Below are 21,203 nucleotides of genomic sequence, written 5' to 3' on the forward strand. Positions count from 1 at the left end.
TAGAAGAAGAATCATAAAATTGTGTTTCTTTTGTAATCTGCAGCAATATTGTTTCTTTCTTTTTCAACTGATGATAATTTATGCTCTAGAGGGTCTTTCTTTTTGTACAAATGATTTAAAGAAATTTCTTTCTAGGCTTGGTTTCTTTTGCCGTTGACTGTTGTCAATTTCTACCCTTTTCGACTTTAGGATTTATTTAGCAGTATCCAAAATTCTCATTTGTATTCATCTATTTTCATAGGGGATGTTTATTAATTCTGGCTGCATGATATGGTAGTACACCTGGCAATTGTTTTAATTCTTTTTCCATAGATCGTAATATATATATATATATATATATATATATATATATATATATAAATAAGAAAAAAAAATATTATCAAATGATATCACATGATGTATAGGGCTTTATTTCTATATTTTAGGATCTAAATTTTTATATAATTAAAATTAATATTTTATTGATTGATTTAACATCAAATTATTAGTTTTACGTGTGTCATTCTGTAGTGAAATTACTCATTTGTTATGTTTTTTTTCTTCTCTATTGTTGATTAGAGTTTGGTTTTTTCCTTGTCTCTTTTCTATATTCTTTTTCTCCTCCATTGTCTATTACTATTTGATTTCATCGGTGTTTCAATACTTTTTGGTTTTAATTTCACGATTTTTTTGCTTAACATTAATTTTTTTCATTGAAATTAATCTATTGAGACTCTTTAAGGAGTAGATATTATTATTTACTAAACTGAAATATAATGAAATTAATAAAACTATATATGAAAACATGATTCTTTTTATAAAGAATTTGAAGGGTACGTCCTTTTATTTTTACTTAACATACTAGTAGTTTTATCATGTTATTATAAGCTTTTTAAGTTTATCCTATTCTACTCTTTAATTCTTCAATTTGTGTTTATGTACAAAAGTACGCAATTGCTTCTAGTTATATAAATTAGAAAACTTATATTTTAGTTTTTAAATATAATTAAAATATTTTTAATGTACATTAATTATAAAAAAATATATTATTAATTTTCTTTATCATTTTTATTTTTTATAATATAATATCTTTAAATTTATGTTAAATATTATTGTTACTTTTGTTTATATTTTTCTAATTAATGCATCCGTGAAGTTCATTAGAGATTAAGAAATCATTTTTACAATTTTATTTCATTTTTTAATAAATAAATTCTACGCTATTAAATTAAAGTTCTATAATTATATAAAAATGAATAAATCAATTATTTGATATTCGAGAGATTATAATTATGTAGGATAAAAAAAAGAAAAATGAAACATAAAATAGGAATAAAATATGTTTTATCATTAAAATATAAAATAAAAGGTAAATTTTGGTATTTTAAATTTTATTTAGTGTAATTTGAGCATTGACTCAAACATACAAATTATAAAATCATTTTCTTTTTGTATCTGTAGTTACTAAGTTTCTTTCTTTTCTTTCTTTTTTTTTTTTTTTTGTCTAACTCACTTTCTTTTTTATTCGTGAGTTTTGAGAACATCCTCATTTATAGATCTGAAATCCATATCTATGAATTGAAAGGTTTGAATGATCAATTTTGCAATCATTTATTAAAACCAATTGGTTTTCATTTATATGATTAACTAAAAAATATATAATTAATTACGCATTGTTAGTATTTTATTGATTTAAGTGTCACATGATATTAAATTATCAATCCAATATCATTCATAGATCCTAAAATCCATATTTGTGAATTGAAAGGTTGGAATGTTGATCTTTGCAATCAGTTATTAAAACCAATAGGTTTTCATATAAATGATTAACTAAAAAATATGTAATTAATTATACATTGTTAGTATTTTATTGATTTAAGTGTAACATGATATTAAATTATCAATCCAATGCATGGATGGCATAGTACCCTAAGCATATATTAAAATTTCCCCTTTTATGTTTGTTTTTTTCTTAATATATTGGTACTTTGTTTCTCTTTTAGTTTTCTATCACCTTAATTCAGAGTAGGGCCATCCCGCATGGGTGGGAGGGGCGCCTTCTTAGAGCCCAAAGGATGAAGAGGCCCTAAAACAATATTTTTAAAAAAATTTAATAATACAGAAAATAAATCTTAAAAGATACAACAGTTATGAAAATAATCTTAGGATTAAACAAATTGAAACACACATCTAGGCATAAGGGAGGAAGAGACACAAAAATAAAAACAAAATTATAAAAAAATACAGAAATTAAAATCTTAGAAGATGCAACTACAATAAATATAATTTCTAGGCCTAAATAATAATTTCATAAATGAAAGTGTTGCCAGTGATATTGCATGACAATAAATACAACAAAAACTTATGACTGTATTTCTTATAATAATTTTGTACATGTTAATGTATATGATGTTTTTTCAAAAATAAAAGTGTTGTGAAAGATTTTACCAAAATTGTTGATGTTAGCATTTGCAATTCTTGAGTTTGTCAAAGCAACGGATTGTTATCCAAATATTTCAATTGCTTTTCGAATCCTCTTAACTAGGTAAGTGACCGTTGTATCTGCTAAAAGAATTTTTTCGAAGTTAAAATTATTGAAAAACTATTTCAGATCATCAACTTCACAAGAACTGTTAAATGATTTAGCAATTTTATGCATTGAGAGAAATATATCAGAACATATTGATGTAGATACTATTTTTAATGATTCTACATCTAGAAATGTGGGCATTGTCCTTTGTCTCATGTCCTTCACGCAACTGTTTCTCTTAATCCAATAGTTACTCTTTCCTAGTCGTACGGCAACGTGGATGGACGATAAAGATTCTTTTACATGGTCGAAATGTTCCATTCGCATCATCAAGGAATATTCCTTTCCCAGATCGGACGGTCCTTGTGCGTCTTTCGGATCGGAGGGGTGACACTGATCCACGTGTAAAGGATGTTTCTATAGAATATTTCTTAAAATATCATATGTACCCCCTATCAACCTTTGTCTAAGCTCTTTAGGGTTTGGACTACCAAAGGAAGGATGCTTTAACTACCTTACCTTTAGATGCTATGAAGGACTGGAAACACCGTCGTATTCTCTTTTAGATATTTCAATGAAGCACGTGCTTCTATGTTGTGTTGCAGACATGGGGTTGTTGGCCTGTGAACTTGTACTGTTACGTCTGTGCACGCCACGCCAGATGTCAATCACGCTGCTCTCTCTCTCTTCAAGCCATTTGTTGGGACTCTTTAGTTACTGCTTTGTTAGTGTATCCTCTATTCCCAAGATGTTGTAATCTGATTATTATTAATATAACGACATTAATCTTTCGTTTACATTTTAGCTTGTACAATGTATTAATTGAAAGAGTATATGAGCATAGTGATATGCACATGTTTGGAAGGTTGAGGACCCAGACAAGTGAAACCATATGGCAACAAGATACTATACAAAAACATCCCTAGTCTGGTGTCATCGTGGGAACAATGATAAACACAAGGCTAGTATATGTCTTGGTAGTGATGGTGTTTCACTAGTTATAGACATGGAGTGTCAAACCAAGAACATATGAGCCTACAGGATGGTAAGCACTGGATTGATCCGCTTATGAGAACATCACATGGTCGCGTATCATAGATGGTTCTCATGTAACACTTATAGTGGATTCCTTAAAACCTGAACATCACATTATACTTTTGTTATCGCCTAACGAGCCAGTAATTTGGTGCCAAATATGAGTTAGCTAGGTATGTTCTAAATCACGCTGAGAGACCATGAGTGAAGAGAAGAGATTACTACTCTCCTAGACCGAGAGGAGGATATCACATGCCACTTGATAGATGAGACTGAGAATTATACGACGGTACCTAAATGAGACAGTTTGGTAATTGTTCTTTTGAAGCTTATTAGTTCACTGTGGATCAAGAAACGTATTAGCATATAAAGAGGGTGACAATGACCATGCATCTTGCTAATCAGATATCCATTAGTAAAAGAACATAATAAGGCTGCTATTAGATTCTCATAACCAAACGAGTTATACTATTCAATCTGGAGGATCCAAATGACTTGCTAAAGTGCATTTTGATTTATGGGACGATAGATGGAATCGAGCCCATTACCAGTATTTTAATAGACCTACAGGATCGCAGACTAAAGGAAATAAGATTGAATCAATACCGAAATTCAAAAATAAATATACTAGTTATATTTATTATGAATAAATAAATATAAATTTGTGCAATAGGTTGTGGTTGATTTAATTTGATTAAAGTCAGGATAAACCCGTCCCAGTTGGACTGAATTAAAGAGCTGCATAATCAATGTAAATTAATATTAAATATTAATTTGCATAAATTAATTTTAACATATAGTTTTATATATGTAAGATTAAATTTGATTATGTTAATTTAATTTTGTATTATAAAAATAAATAAATTAGATTACTTTTATATTTGATTTACAAAATTAATTATTTGAAAAAGAAAAAATAATGGCTAGTTATTTTGAAAAAAAAAACTACTCACTCTCCCATTTCTAATATGCAAAATTCGCCCCCCTGTCTCTCTCCCTCTACCGTTTCACACACTTAGAGTTTTTTTTACAAATCAATCCCAAAGGATTATGGTTATCATTGCTAGCACAACAAATGATTCAATTGACGTTCCAGTGTTTGAAACGGTAGAGGGAGTTCACTTCTCAACTCCTCGAACTCGCTTCAAAAGGATCGACTCTCGTTCCATGGTGATCAGTAATTAATTTTGATTCCCCTTTTAAGATACATGAGCTCCTATTTAATCATAGATTAGTTTTTCTGCTGTGTTTTCTATGCTCCAGTTTCAAAAAAAAACACCATCATGCTCCTCATCATTACCTACATTAAATGCAGGTAGTTTAATCGTCGTTGTTGTTTTGAACACCTTGGGACTGCTTATAAATACCACTAGCATGTACTCACTTTACCTCTCAAACCTCTATTGGATTCCTTGTTGTTTTCTTCCGTTCTGATGATCTAGCTTTCCCGTTCAAGTAAGTACCTTAACCTCTTTCTTTCCTTGTTAGTTTCTGCTATTATGGCTCCTAAAAAGAAACGAGCTTCTACCGATCCCTTAACCAGCAAGCCCAAAAAGGCTCTTATCCCAAAACTTACAAATTTTGAGCACGCTCCCCCCCCCTAATGGATGAGTTTACTCTTGCCCAATCGACCTCCAAATACCCTAATTTGGTCGGCTAGAGGCTGTTATGCAGCCCAAACGAGGTGATCACACGGGCTCCTAAAGGCCATGTAGGTTTTTACAGAACCTTCTTTGAACAAGGGCTTAGGCTACCTTTTTCAATCATCGCATTAAACGTCCTTAATGAGTTCAACCTCTGTCAGGACCAAATTTCCCCAAATGGCTGGCTGGATTCGTTGTCCTTAATCGAACTTTATGAAGATCTGGACGTGGTTTTGACTGGGGCTCTTTTTTGTCATATGTGGGCTCCGGCCATATGGGACCAGGATGATGCGGTTAGGTTTAGTAAATCCCCGTCTAAACGGAAGCCTTTTATTACTAACAAGAGAGTCAGTGTGAAGGATTTTAAACCATATGGGTTTTGGATCCGCATACCGAAGGATGAACATGGAAGGCCACTGGAAAGGGTCATATACCCTTAAGGGTTTCCTTTACGTACCTCATGCAATAATAACTCAGTCAATAAGTCCTTTTGCACGGAACTAAGAGAACTTACTGGTGAGGAGGACAAAATTTATCGGCACCTGATTTTCATTGATTTGTCCTTCATGTGAAATGAGTTCTTTTAGCATTTGTGAGAGGCTAAGACTTTCTTCCTCCGAACGAGAAAGGGGGGAGTTTCTCCTGAAGGGTCGTCTGGCCATAATAAGTTTCTTGCAGGTATCTTTCCTCTTTTGGCTGATCATTTTGATTTATTTTCCTTTCCTTGTTGGTGAAGGACCTAACAGGACGTTTGTTCGTGAAAATATGTTAGTTTGCCATGCTGCAGTCAAGGAATTGTATGAGAAGATGAGAACCCAGCGTCTCTCTCAATTGTCTAATGCCCCTAATACCTCTCAAGGTCAAGGACCCTGAATGTCGGTGCCCCCTCCTCTACCCTAATGGGCTAACTACTAGCTCCTCACAGGGCCCTAACTCTTCTACAACTCCTTCAGGCCTAGCTCTCTTTGTCGAATGGCGAGCAGATGTTGTTGCTCAGGCGGGCGACCCCTGTACTCGTAAAGCCCCTTATGCTAATAACCTATCTTCCTCTTCATCCTCTGGTTCAGCTTCGAATCTCTAACCTTTGTTGAATCATGCAAAAGAGGTGATGCAACAAGCTCAAAAGCTGCCACTCATGAACCCTCACTTTAAAATGCTCCACACTATGTGGCACCCCTACCTGTGGTGATTCTAGAAGGTTCACATGCGGTGGCTCATGTGGTCACCACCATTTCTTTGGATAAAGCCATTTTGTTTGTTGTTTCAAGGGGGCGAAAAAGAATGAGTCCATGAGTTAAAGGGATAAAGAGCCCATAGTGTCAACCAAGAGGGGCAATGAGGTCTGCAATCCAAGCCCTGCAGCTAAAAAACAGAATTTTGTTGTTGACCCTAGCTCCAAAAAAGGCTTAGATGGTGTACCTCCTCTACGGAAGGGTCCCCTGTGTTGGTCCCTTGTGAGTTAGAGTCTAGTTCCAAAGGAGGGGGTGAATGGAGCTATTGGGTAAATTTTAAACCTTAATAAATTTCTCACAAATTTAGTTTAATAGCACAAGACAAGGCAGGATCTGATTCAGAGGAAAACTTCGTTTGTTACGTTAAATAAAGGCGAAGCTTGATTCTGCTTCTGAATGTTTTATACAGAAGGCAACTTAACCGGAAGAGCCTCCGTGTGACTTAAGATGAATGACATATTGAGCACAATAGTCGGAAGCACAAGTTAAATGCATAATCACAAAAGCAAGCAATATATCAGAAGAAGTAAAGTAAAGGGTTAAAGAAATAGTTACGCAGCGATTTATACTGGTTCGGCCACCTGTCTACATCCAGTCCCCAGAATAACTTTTTCTGGGTTTTAATCCACTAGTGAACTCTTTCAACAGGCAGAGCACAAACCTTTACAATAGATTCAGAGGTTCTGTAAAGTGTCGTTCTTTACACTCCAAACTCGGCTATTTATATACCTCTCTAGCTATTCACTTATAACCGAAGTGAACAAAAGAGCTTCTGATCTTTTTATCTATTGATAAAATTGTTCTAACTTAGAACATAATGTAAATCTATTAGCTATTACATGAATGGAAAACTATGAATGTGTATGAGCTTTTTGCTTTTGCTTTTGGAACTTCAAAGATTATTCTCTCTAGATTTCAGCGTTGATGATCAAGTCCAAATGAAGCATTTGATGGGGCTTTTATAGTGACACTTAAGAAGGGATCTTTTAGAAAATCAAAAAGACCGTTGGAGGAAAACGCTCTTTCTGTCGCTTTCATCCTCTGACCTTAGTACAAAAAGCCTACCGTTGAACTAACTTTTCCTTCTATCTCCAAGAGACAGTGTGCCTCTGAGTTGTGCCAGAAGTAGTCTGACTGTTTGCACAAATGAGGTAAAGATTCCAAGTTTTCCAAGGGACAAACCGTCTGTTCCTTGTACTTCTTTCTAAATATAGGGGTGCAATGTCAGTCTTCGGGGTCAATATTGATCTTGTCTGATCTTGTTTGATCTTCATCTTCCGGAACAAATCAGTCTTCTTGGCATGGGCTTTGCTTCTGGATCCTTCCAGCTATAATGTCTACCACATGTAATCTTTGTCATTCTGGGATTGCACCATAATGAGCCATAGGCCACGTGTCAACCTTCGATTGGTTCTGCCAGGGTCGGTCTATGACGTCATCAGGTGGTGCACCCTACCATGTAGCACACGCTCTACCAAGTGGCTAGGTTTCATTAGGCCTACGGACCTCTGGCGTGTCAGACGGTTCGCACTGCGCCTTGCCTCTTCTCCTTTGCGTAACTGTTTCTCTTAATCCAACGGTTGCTCATTCCTAATTGTGCGGCTACGTGGATGAACGGTAAAGATTCTTCCACATGGATGAACGATTCCATTTACATCATCAAGGAATATTCCCTTCCCAGATCGGACGGTTCTTGTGCGTCTTTCGAATTCAAGGGGTGACAGTGATCCATGTGTAAGAATGTTTCCATGAAATATTCGTTACGATATATATATATAATGTCTTCCTTACTAAAATCTGCTTCCTAACCATCTCCGGTGACCTAAGATGACAATAAACATTCAGAAAAGGAGGTCAGAGTTCCAGTAAACCCTCTTTAATGCCTAAGTTAGAATGGCACTTGTGGAAGTACGAAATAAGCTTGAAAGCAATCGAATAGGAGAGAAAATATTAGGAATGACATACCTGAGGCCATGATTCCCAAGCTATTTATAGGCAATTCAGTTACTCACACAGAGTTTGTGTTCTTTACACGTGGCAACTCCTTATTGGGTTCGAACCTTATCTTTCCTCTTGTTCTGCATTAAGTGGGAGCTGGGAGCGTGCCTTTGAGATCCGGGACAGTTATCGATCCATGTGTCCACTTAGGCAGTTCCCAAAAAAGCTTTCTTCGCTGCTAAGTATTCTCACTTCAATTCTTTATGGGCTTAATCAATTTAGGCCCAAATGCTAGATTCGGGACTTGAGTCGCTGCTTAAGCTTTTTCGGCCCATTCATTTACCACTGTATCATATGTCCCCCCCCTGCCAAGACATTAGAAAATCCTTTAGGGCTTCTTCTTTTTCGATGAACATATTATTTTTTAGGCACGTCTAACATTAATGACATCATCTTAACGTCACAGGCAGTCGTTTTCCTTAAATCTCATCATTACGAAGTGCTTTCATTATCCCAAGAGTAATAAAGAGTAAAAAATGCTTCATCATCTTCCTTCTACTATAAATTCCAAAAGAAATGCATTTTTCAACTTCTTCTGTTTTCCTACTTTTGTGAATCCACCATTTGTGGGCTTGTAAGTTACTTTGCTTTGCTTTTCTCTTTTTATTCCTTTATTATCTTTATTTGAATGGCTCCCAAATCTTGTAAAATCGGTCTCAAGAAAGTTCGCCAATCAAAATCTATTGATGCTAAGAAAGTTGCAAAACCTCGCAAGGTGAATCCCAGGGTTCCTGACCAACCCTCAACCCCGACTGTTGAACGCCTTAGATTAATTAAAGAGGAGCATGCTTGGCTCCGGAGAATGACCATCTCCCTTCCTCAAAGTAATGAGAGGGCTCATCTTCTGCCCTTAACAAAACTAGCCATATTTACTCAATACTTAGACTATGAGATGGGATTTTCTCTTCTCAAAGGCGTACTGGCTATTGTGAATGAGTTCGCCATATGCCTTTGTTAAATTACTCCAAACGCATGGCTTGAACTTCTCAATTTCAACAAACTTTGCGAAGATCTAAGTGTTCAATTAATCGGACCATTATTTCGGAGCATCTGGCGTCCCACAAAGAAGACAGATGAGGACATGGTTTATTGGACGCTTTCTTCCCGAATACGACCCTTCCTGAATGAGAAAGTCCAAAGTGTAAAAGACTTTAAACCGAAGTGGTTCTGGGTGGAGCCAAATGGAGTCGATCCCAACAATCCCTATGTTCAGGGATTTCCCTTGGCCACGAGATGGAACGAAAATCCCACTCTAAAGTCCTCTTGGAAACCCGATAGGGCGCTAGAAGAAAAAATGGGCGCCGAAAGGATTAGTGCATATACAGTTCAATGGAAATACCAGGATATTATAGAAGTGATCTGAACTGGCAAATACACTACCTTTTTTAGCAAAACCAAAGGAATTGCGTATCTAGGATTTGATAGATTTGTCTCTATAGAAGGTGACTTTCTTTTCGTTCCTATAATTTATGTTTTCCTTTCTTTGATGCAGACTTCGTGATAAAAATCATAGCCCGCCTTAAGAAGTTGCAGGCCAAACAGGCAGCGGCACAAGCAAAGGAAAATCGTTCAGCTGGCCAAGCTGTGGCCGAAGAGACGAATGCTTCTGCAGAAACTCTCCTGAACACAACTCCTGAGGTGACATACCAGTGAGCCATGACTGCGATCTTTCAACCCGCCAAACCTTCTCTAAAAAAGAATAATTTCCCCCTTCTTTAAAAAGACTGCAGTGGGGTAAAGTCTTCTTACTTATCTCTGGTTTCGACTTATTCTGTTGAGGTTGGGAACTCATTCATATCTAGTCAAAGACAGTGATCAAGTCCGTTATTAAGCGAGTTATAGGACAAGCTAATTTGCAAGCAGACTCGTAACGACAATTCTTTAGGCAAGTGGTCAACGAAAGCCAATTTCAGTAGTTGCTCATATAGACCTATTAGTTGATAAAGAAAAATGTATGGAAAAGAATGAAAAGTATAACAAGATTGAAAAAATAGTATGATAATATCTCAATGACATAATAAATACCGAAAAAACAGTATAAGAACAAGTCAAAATAGTATTACAATACATTAGTAAACAAATTATATAATTTTGGTAAAAAAAAAATACGCCGCATAGTATGATAATATCTCAATGACATAATAAATACGCCGCATATATGCTATATCAGTAAAAAAAATTGCTGTTAGCTTTTCTCCATTATTAAAATAAATAAATAAGCAATTTTGGTAAATTATATGAGTTTTAGAGCTATTTATCAGAAAAGTATCATTAAATGGGATGCCTCCCATGGGGAAGGCCATTTAGAATTAATTACACATAAACAGAATAGAAAAAGAAACCGAAAGGGATGATTTGAAAAGAAAATGAAAGAATTGGTTGTGTGTTTAAGAGGCGAGGCGAGGCGAGCCACCTTTCCATTAAATAATATCCTTTGATTCCATATACAGATTACAGAAGAGAAAAGTGAAGAAGTATATGAGATGTAGCAGAGTCATTGCTAGTTACATCTACAAGGGCATGAGTCTTCTGTACTTGAAGAACCATACAAATGCACAAAATATGGTCGCTCCAGCTACTCCAGTAACTATCAGAACCCACTTAAATGCATTTGGGTCATCAAATAATGGTATAGCAAAATTCATTCCAAATATACCTGCTACCACTCCAAATATCGCTACTACAAATGTTGCTGTTGTCAGTAGCAGCTCAAATTGGATAAGTTGGTTTCGAACATTATCCTACAGTTATAAGCATTTCAGATCAATATCGATAAACTTTTATGTTTAACAAATAAAATCAATGAATTACCGAAAACAGTCATTACATAATGAACAGAGTACCTGCCTATTTCTCTTTTAGCTAAATGCAAAATAATTAAGATGTAGTGATTCAACTTTTCATAAACTTGAGAATCAAAATCAAAAGCTTCCAGTAACTGACATATGATTAAGGAAAAGGGGTGCGTACCAACTGAATGTTGATGAAATCCTCTGTGTCATCAATATACTCCTTCAACTGAAATAAATAGACAAATTAGTTGCTTGAATTCAACATAAGAAACCATGAAATCCAAACAAATGAAGATAGCTGCTACTCTACCGATGTCAACTTGTTTAGGGTGCTATCTATGACAACAAAATATGCTTCCAGCAACATTTCCAACTGCTCTATACTCTCTTGAGCACTTTCTGAACTCCTCATACTCTCATGCCTGCTCCTTGCAATACTCAAACTTTTCTCAAGCCTCCGAGATTCAGGGGGTGAGGAAACAGGAGAAACAGGAGCGGAAGCAGAGATTCCACCATCATTTGATCTAAATCCCATCAAAGACTGTTCACCATAGAATGACGACTCCATCCGCCTTTTCTTCTCAGTCAGATACATTTCAGCCATATCTCCATCATCATCCATGAGCTGCTCTATCTCATCCCTGACCTAGATTATACAAAGCTCAAATAGGCATAAGAAAGAAGCAAAAGGTTTTAACCAAAAATCAATTGTGGGTAAAGGCAAAAAATGTAAATTACCACACCTTTTGAACTCTTCTGGTCAAGGCAACGAGTCTGCTTTTCAATCGGCGCGCACGTTCCAAATTTAATGTACTGATCTTTGATGTTAGTTCATCTAATAATGGGTATGCTTCAATTTCTAATTCTGCTGCCTTTAGAAATGCCAAATTTCAGCAAACTTGCTCAAGTTACAAACTTGAAGCAGAAAAAAGTTTGTTATAGAAACATGCCGTTAAACCTTAATATAGCGCACAGCTAAAAAATAATGATCATCCAGCAATTACAGATGAAATAGGAAAAACTATAAAAAGAACCCTCCTGGGGTATATTTATTTAAAACAAGAGGAGATGTAAATATTCAGTGTATTAATATGAAAGCAAAATCAAAATCCATAAACTTTCAACGTGTACAAACAGGACCAGAACAGTTGAAGTCATACCATTGAAAACAAAATTATTAAATTTAGAGTATAGCGGGGGCGCGTAGTGCACCGGGCCGCCCTTTTTAGAGTACTATCAAACGCATGCTCCAGAAATATTTAATGGAGATATATACCAGAGTCAAAACTCATTCAACTGTTTGCATATACTAGACCAAGCCAATGCTAAGAAGAAGAGTTAATATCATAGTTGTTAAAGGTGCAAGGCACACTAAGACGCTAGGGGGTCCTGGAGCCTAGAAGCGCCTGATGAACAAAAGGGGCACAAAATGAAAGAAAAAATAGATACAGAATCTAATTATCAATATTTGATACTAATGTCACTAATACCCAATTAGTAGTTATGGCACAAGTTATTGTGAACTAAAAAACACACTTCTAACCACACATTCAAGACAAAACCACATAAAAACATAATATTAAACGTTAAAAACAACAAGTTAGTGTTGACAACATAGACTAAGATACTAGAACTGCAACAGACCTCTGTTGGTTTCTTGTGTCGCACTGCAAAAGGAGCTCCTCTCCTTTGCATCTCTTACTTTTCTTCTCTTCTATTTTTACATCTCTTCTTATTCATTTTTACTTAGATTTATTAAATAGTATAAGTGGTTGAGATTAATCAACCTTTGATTTTCATGAAAGCAATAAAAAAATTAAAAACCTAATCATTAATCAAAATGCAGAAGGGGCGGGTCTGAGAGCCTGCAAAGCCAGACGAGGAGCACAAGGCGAGAGCCTTCTAAACAGAGCCTCGCCTAAGGGCGCGCCTTTAACAACTATACTTAATATACCGAAACAAAGATAGATCAAGCGACACAAGCAAAAAAAAAGGGAAACGCAGAAAGGCTTAGCAGCTGAATTCCAGAATGGTTCTTCTTTATTTATGATGTTGACAGCACAAACTCTAACAAACTGAGATGCCCCTGGAGACAAGTTGATAACAAAACTGAAAGCTACGAGGAGAAGTGTTTGTTTGAACTTCTATGAATTTGACGAAGACAATCTAATTGTAAATATAAGTACGCAAAACTTTGTTTTGTTAAGAGTTCTAAAACTTTAATTTTCTGATTTAGTTTATGCATTTCCTGGGAAGCAGTGGTCAGTGAAGGGGAAATTTTGTCTGCCAACTTCATATGCTCACTCCCTAAAGATATACCCATATGATAAATACAAGATCAAAGAGGTTGCAGGTTAATTTTTCCATAAATTAGACTTCGCCAACAAATACAAAGGACAAAAATCCGGAAAAAGAAAAAATGACTAAGATGTTAAGGTAGGTGGACCACTTGGAAAGTAGAGGCATGTCCTTGTGTTACATTACATGATGTGCAGGTTCTACAAAATTATTGCACGGGCATACAGGCACACCTGATGCACACCAAGTTCATTTAGCCAAGGGGATGTTCATATTTCCCAACCATTAATATGGGTGCAAAAAGGCTCAAAACACAAGCAAGACAACAGAACAATGTCCATATGCAGCCATGAAAATTCATACTAACAATAATTGCATGCTCAATTAGACTAATAACAGACAAAAAAAAAATCAAAAAATAGTAATGATATCCAAATTTCATGAGGCTTGCAATCACATTCTTTGATTATTGCAATTCAACTTAGCACAACCATTCATATTAACGCATACCATAGATGGAGTATATTCACCTGTGAATCGAGAAATGTACAGGCAGCTTCTAGAGCAACTTCAAGAGCCCTAAACTCAAAGGGCAGATAATCAGGGGACTGGTTCCCAAATACATTGTCAAAATTCCTACTTCTTCTTCTATTCAAGTCAGAACCATCAGACTGCCAAACCTCATTGACTCCATTTGTTGTCAACCTCCGTTGGAGTTCCACTACATACTGCAACACATAGCTGTCCAGGGAATTTAGGAGCAGAACCTCATCTGCTGTAATAATACATCGTATCTGCTCCAAATTTACAACTATAGCCTTCTCTCTACCAAGAATCGTTGAGGGGTAAACAAACAAGGGATCAAGCAAGCGTAAATCACGAGCAGGAAGATCACAACGCCGCATCATAGTGAACTTATCAACCTCGATAACCTGGGAATTTCCAGTTAAATCAACACGAATCCAAGACCGCAGCCCTTGGCCACGCTTCTTCAAACCCAAAACATCCACACCATGGAAAGATTGGCGCCCAGATGCAGATGCTCTATAAGAAGCATCTCTAAGATTAATAGCTGATGCGGGTTTTGGAGGAAGCAGGCGCTCTTTGAGATCAGCCATTAATAACAAGCCCTAATCGCTGGTAAAAATAACTGAAATAAGAATATAAGCATTACTAATTAGAGCATTTCCGTTGATTTTCACCAATACAATACCCCTTTGGGTACAAGAAAATAATCTATCCAGTAAGGTCCTTCTAAGTAGGCCTTGCTTGGAAGAAAATAAATTGAACTGAGTTCTTACATGATTTACAATTCTCCTAAATAAATTTCTTTTCTGAAGATAATAATTGAATGGTGTCAAAGTGACAAGGGGTTAAAGTAACGTTCTAGTGTATAGAGTAGCACAGTCTAACACTCCCAAGCCATAAGGGATGAACACAGGTTAGCATTATTAGAATGGAGTGACACAAAAAATAGTCCGAAATTAAGTAAAAACTAATGAACCCAAATTGAGCAGCGACTTCGTGTTAGATAGACTCTAAAGCTTTTCAAAATTTTGAATTTAGCCAAAACCAAAGAGAGAGAGAGAAATTGAGATATCGTTTACCTCCAATTCCAATTGCAGCGGCGATGAAATCAGGCGGGTCCTTACTATAGGAAGAATACAAGGAGGGGATTGAATAAGCACAGCAACGTGGAGCTAACAGTGATTCTCCAAAAACTATTAATGAAATGGGGAAAAACAACTAAATATGTCGAATGAAAGAAAGTACCTGAGAAAGATTCTCACATCATCACAGATGCAAAAGAGAGTGACAAATGATGAATAGAGATCTTCAAGTAATTAAGTCGAATCTTATTGAAGAATCGAATCAAAGATAATAAAATTACTGTGATTAAAAAATAAAGGAGAATATACAGTAAACAAATTTATTTAATTTCAGTTATGCCTAAGCGTATCGATGTGAAGAAGGAAGGAAGAAGCAAGTAGGGATTGTTGATGCATTACAGACAATTACAAACAAACCCTTGCTTTTACTAGTAATATTTTTCTACTTTTCAAGTATGTGGTTAAGTCTGCAAATTAATCATCACATTACAATTGGAATTTATTATTTTTTTATTTTAAAGATAATTATATTTGTTTCATTTTCTTTAAATTACGAATATACATAATCTCTATTTTTAATCTTAGGTACTCCTTCCGGGTAACTCTTCAACAACAACACAGCGGGCTAAATTGCTTTGGCTTAGGGATGGCGATTCGAATACCAAGTATTTTCACGCTCACGCCTCGGCTAGAAAAAGGAATAATGTTGTTAATGCTCTCAAGGATAGTAATGGAGATTGGAGGGGTTGGGATGATGGCTTAGAGGATTTACTAACTAACTATTCCGAGGAGATTTTCACGAGCTCTGGCAGTATTGATGATGAGATTACTTCTCGGGAATTTCTGAAGCTGATATTGAGGGTTTGATGGAACCGTTTACTAGAGAGGAGGTGAAGGAGGCTTGTTTTGTTATGCTCCCGAATAAGAGCCCTGGTCCCGATGGTCTGAATCCGGCCTTTTATCAACATTTTTGGAATATTGTCGGGACGGATGTAACTTACAACTGTTTGGCTATTTTGAATTCTTCAACCATTCTTCCGGGGCTAAACGATACTTTGATTGTTCTTATTCCTAAGAAAAAAGTGGTGGAATATGTCTCGGATTTGCGTCCTATTTCTCTTTGCAACGTTCAGTTTAAGATAATCTCCAAGATGTTAGCGAGTCGGCTGAAATGTGTTTTACACTCAGTCATTTCTGAATCTCAAAGTGCATTTCTCTCCAGTGTAGGCTGATTACGGATAACATAATTGTTGCATATGAGGCGATTCATAAGTTGAAAAATCTTAGGCATGGTAGATACGGGATGGCGGCCCTCAAGCTTGATATGAGTAAAGCTTATGACCGGGTGGAGTGGGGTTTCTTACGTTCCATGCTTCAAAATTTGGGGTTTCCGGACAGGTGGGTGTCTTGGCTAATGATGGGTGTAACGTCTGTCAGATATACAATTCTTCATGGAGGTAAGGAAATTGGTCCGATTACTCCTTCTCGAGGCTTAAGGCAAGGCGGTCCCTTGTCCCCGTTTCTCTTTCTTATTTGTGCGGAGGAGCTGTCTATTCTTTTATCTTCAAAGGAAAGTGAGGGGGGATTACATGGTTGTCGGATTGCGAGGTCCGCCCAGAGTGTCTCTCATTTGTTTTTTGCCGATGACTGTATGTTATTCTTCAGAGCAAGTTGTGGTGAAGCAGAAATTGTTCATGAGTACTTACAAATCTATGAGCGTGCATCGGGCCAGCTTGTGAATTCTATGAAATCTGCAGTGATGTTTAGTGTTAATACTCCTTTGGATCTTCGGCATTAGGTTTGTGGAATTCTAGAAGTTTAGGAAGTTTCAGACCATGGGCTTTATCTTGGGGTTCCTATTAACGTAGGGAGGAGTAAGTCTCATACATTTGGTTACTTGAAGGAACGGGTTAGAGATAGGGTGACTAATTGGAAGGAGAAGTTTCTCTCTCGTGAAGGGAATGAAATTTTGATAAAATCAGTTATTCAATCCATCCCTGCATACATTATGAGCGTTTTCTTTTTGCCGGGGCAATTTTGCTCAGAAATTAATGGTCTAATCAGCCGTTTTTGGTGGAATAATTCCAATGATCAGGGTAGAGGAATTTCATGGGTTAGTTGGAAGCGGATGTGTACGTCAAAAGGGGTTGGTGGCATGGGGTTTAGGGACCTTCGGGTTTTCAACCTTGCCCTTCTAGCTAAACAAGGATGGCGCATTCTTTTGTATCCTAATTCTCTTGTAGCACGAATCCTCAAAGCAAGGTACTTCCCTAGGGGTTCATTATTGGATACGGAGATTGGGCATAATCTGTCATATGTATGGTGTAGTATAATGAGAAGTATGGAGTTGCTGAAGCAAGGATTGAGAAGGAGGATTGGTAATGGCGTTGGTACAGTAATTTGGAGTGATCCGTAGCTCCCTGATATCACTTATCCTTTTCCCGAGAGTTTACCAGATTTAACATTTGGGGACGGTTCTGTGAACTCGTTACTTACTAGTTCGGGCGGATGGAATTCTGATCTATTGGCGTCGGTATTTAACACTCGAGATAAAGGGTTAATTGAGTCAATTCCGTGTAGTTAGCACTCAAGGATGGGTGGATGTGGCTTGGGGAAAGAAATGGTGAGTATTCAGTCAGAAGCGGCTATAGAACTGCTATGAATTCCTTATCGCTTCCGCCTCTTCAACAGAATATTAATTGGAATGGAATTTGGAAGCTTGAGGTTGCGCCAAAAATCAAAGATTTTGTATGGAGATTAGCTTCCCGCTGTTTACCGACGATGTCCAATTTAGCTTAGAGACATAGCTCTCTTGGGAATTTCTGTCCGCTTTGTAAGCAACAAGGTAAGAATGAGGATCATGTGTTTCAATTGTGTGGGGTGGTTGTACTGTCTTAGCATATTTTCTTCGGTGATGATAGGATGATCGATATTAACTCTTGTCTCAGCTGGTTTTTATTGGGCTTGTCGGGGACGGGTGGTTGTGATGGAAGGCTGATTGGTAGGGTTGCTTACATTCTTTGGGCGTTGTGGAGGAATCGAAACTGAATGGTCTGGCAAGGGAACTCTGATCAGGCCGATCAGATTGTTGTTGTTGCGACTCGTGAGAGGGAGGAATGGTTGGCTGCTCGTCTATCTCGGAGTTCTTCTCGGCCGGTCGGTCCTCTGGTTGCTGTTCGCTGGGCGTGTCCTGCTTTGGGGTGGTCGGCTTGTAATGTCGATGTAGGGGTGTTTATGGATAAAGGCTATTGCTCTTTTGGTTTCATCTGTCGGGATGATAGGGGTGGATTTATGTTTGCGTCCAACGGTGTGTTGGGAGGGTTGTATGAACCCGTGGTGGCTGAAGTGATGGCGGTTCGGGAGGCTCTATCATGCCTGAAGAGCATGAAGGCGAGCAACGTTGAAATTCGGTCGGACTGTCTGGTTGTGGTTCAGGCGATATCAAAAAGTCTGTCTGGTTTTTCGTATCTTGATGAGATTATTACGGAGTGTAATTGTATATTGAGAGCAATGTCCAATGTTGTCATTTCTTTTGTTAAACGATCAGCGAACTCAGCTGCTCACTCGTTAGCTCGAGCGGTTGAGTCGGGTTCTGTTCGTGGAGAGTGGTTTTGTCCTCCTCCTATGCTTGTTTCTATTCTTTCTTCTGATTGTCTATAAATAGTTGCTTAATCTTTCAAAAAAAAAAAAAATCTTAGGTACTCCTTTTAAATATGTTCGGTTTTTTATATATATAATCAGAAAAAACAAAAACAAAAATCTCATATAAATCGGCTTTCAAAAAGAAAATCTCATATAAATCTAAATAAACTAAACTTGAGGTTAAAAGTCTATGCAAAATCCAAGAAAGGAAGAAAACCAACCGCAAACAAAAAAAAAAGAACTATGAATCACATCATTCTCCTAAATTCAAAATAACATAAAAATAAATATAATAATCTAAATTGAATCTATTGAAATCATATAAATTTAATGATTTATATTGCATCGATCATTTAGATAAATTACTTTTATTCATATTATAAATAAAATATACAAATCAAACCGAAAATAAATATGATGAGATATATGGATTCCAAATAAATGAAAAAAAAATAAAACAAAGTGGATTACTAAACCCAAGCCATGAATTCCCACCTCTAACCCCATGAAAAGACCAAACTACCCTCTACCCAAAATTTGAAAAAACACAAAACCTCTCAAATACCCTACACACTCTTTGATCAAATCCGGACTAATTTATGAACCAAAACATGGAGTGTAACAACAACCGTAAAGGGAAAGCGAAAATAATAAGATTTACCGTTTTTGTTTTTTGATTTAAGCTTAAAAATTGAATCTGTGGGAGATTTTTAAAAAACGCCGGAATCGTAGTCGGGCGTATGAACATCACGCCCGACCTACGGTTCCGGCGTATGAATATCACGCCCGACCTGTGGTTCGGGCGTGAGGCTATCACGCCCGACCTATGGTTCGGGCGTGATGTTCATACGCCCGCACCATAGGTCGGGCGTGATGTTCATACGCCCGACCTATGGTTCGGGTGTGATGTTCATACGCCCGAGGGGTTTTAATTAATTTTTTGTAATTTTTAGTTTGTTTAATTTAGTTTAACTAAATTTTTATGTTGTAAATTTTAGTTGTTGTAAATTTTATTTTGTTTAATTTAGTTTAACTAAATCTTTATTTTGTTAATTTTAGTTAAATTTTTATTTTGTTAATTCAGGTATTTACGGGTTAAATTCAATAGCGGACTAATTTTTTTACGGGTTTAATTCAACAGCGGACTAATTTTTTTTACGTAACAGGTATTTACGGATTTAATTCAATAGCGGACTAGCTATTTTTTTTGCTCTCCCGACACGCGGGCGTGTGCCTATCACGCCTCACCTTGTGGTCGGGCGTGATAGCCCCACGTCTCACCGTGTGGTCGGGCGTGTAGCGATCACGCCCGACCACACGGTGAGACGTGGGGCTATCACGCCCGACCACAAGGTGAGGCGTGATAGGCACACGTCCGCGTGTCGGGAGAGCAAAAAAAATAGCTTTTTCCTCCCCAAAACCCATGAAAGGGTATTTTCGTCCTTTTACGGGGCTAGAGGTGGGAATTTGGGGCTGAGTTTAACAACACCCTAAAACAAATGTAGATATAAAATAACAGACTAGAAAGGAAAAGTCTCCTCAAACTAAAAGATGTTAGGACTTTTTTTATAGAGAAGAGAAGAAGGTTAATATGTTTGATCTTATTAATATACCTTGTGTCTAGTCCATTGTTTGTTATAATTACGTAATACTTATGTAAAAGGAATATGTTAAACCTATTAAAATATGAAAATAATTTATTTAAATACAATGAAAAGATTCCATGAGCAATTTATGTAAAAAAATTAGAGGACAGTAAAAAAAAAAAAAAATTCTGTGGTTTAGACGATTTTGAAACATAAACTATGTAGTTTAAAAGTTGGCAAAAAAGTACATTGGGGTTGATTTTGTTAGCAAACACGTCCAAATTAATTAACGGTGTTAAAAAAAAAGTTAAAGTCAAAGGGAAAAAAGTTAATTTTGTTTTTATATTTATTTATTTTAAAAATTAACCCCTTATTATCTAATTGTCACAAACAAATCACAAAACAAAAATAAAAATTCAAACTAAACTAAAATTCAGGTAAAAAAAGTAAAATGGGATTCTCAGAAAACAAAACCACCGATCAACTCCATCTCCACTATCTGGTCTCCATCACATCCTTCCACGGTCAAGTTCCACCATCTTTGATCAATTTTAATTGATAAAAAACCAAATTAAAAATGTAAAAAACCACGAAACTACCACCGATCAAGTTCTTTGTTCTCCATCTCCATTGTGGATTGCTCAAATGCTTATATATATTATCTTATGCGTAGAAATTTCATAAATGTACAGTGAAAATAATACTACAACAACAAAGAGAGTTTCATTAAAAAAAATGGTTCAATTGAAATCAAATTAAAGTTTGGCCCAATAGCATTTGGATTCCCACTTCTAATGGTTTTTCCATTGACGATGATGAGTTTGACTTGGATCATGCTAAAGAAGGTTTTTCCACCAT

The 21,203-nt window shown here is 36.5% G+C and overlaps 1 protein-coding gene across 2 annotated transcripts; it reads right to left on the reverse strand.

Annotated features, from left to right (window-relative positions):
- Positions 1-10,669: 10,669 nt before the first annotated feature.
- On the reverse strand, positions 10,670-15,521 carry LOC136223211 (magnesium transporter MRS2-1). Of its 2 annotated transcripts, none has more exons than XM_066011096.1 (7): positions 15,281-15,521; positions 15,115-15,158; positions 14,038-14,644; positions 11,953-12,081; positions 11,520-11,855; positions 11,388-11,435; positions 10,670-11,158 (listed from the first exon to the last, which is right to left on the reverse strand). In XM_066011096.1, exons 3-7 carry the CDS (start codon positions 14,623-14,625, stop codon positions 10,928-10,930), a joined length of 1,332 nt encoding a protein of 443 aa, XP_065867168.1. In that variant the 5' UTR covers positions 14,626-14,644; positions 15,115-15,158; positions 15,281-15,521; the 3' UTR covers positions 10,670-10,927. The 2 variants fall into 2 exon arrangements, with proteins under 2 accessions (XP_065867168.1, XP_065867167.1); XM_066011095.1 differs by having other exon boundaries at positions 10,672-11,158; positions 14,038-14,657.
- Positions 15,522-21,203: the final 5,682 nt, after the last annotated feature.

Source organism: Euphorbia lathyris, chromosome 3 (genome assembly GCF_963576675.1).
Source record: "Euphorbia lathyris chromosome 3, ddEupLath1.1, whole genome shotgun sequence".
Taxonomy (NCBI): Eukaryota; Viridiplantae; Streptophyta; class Magnoliopsida; order Malpighiales; family Euphorbiaceae; genus Euphorbia; species Euphorbia lathyris.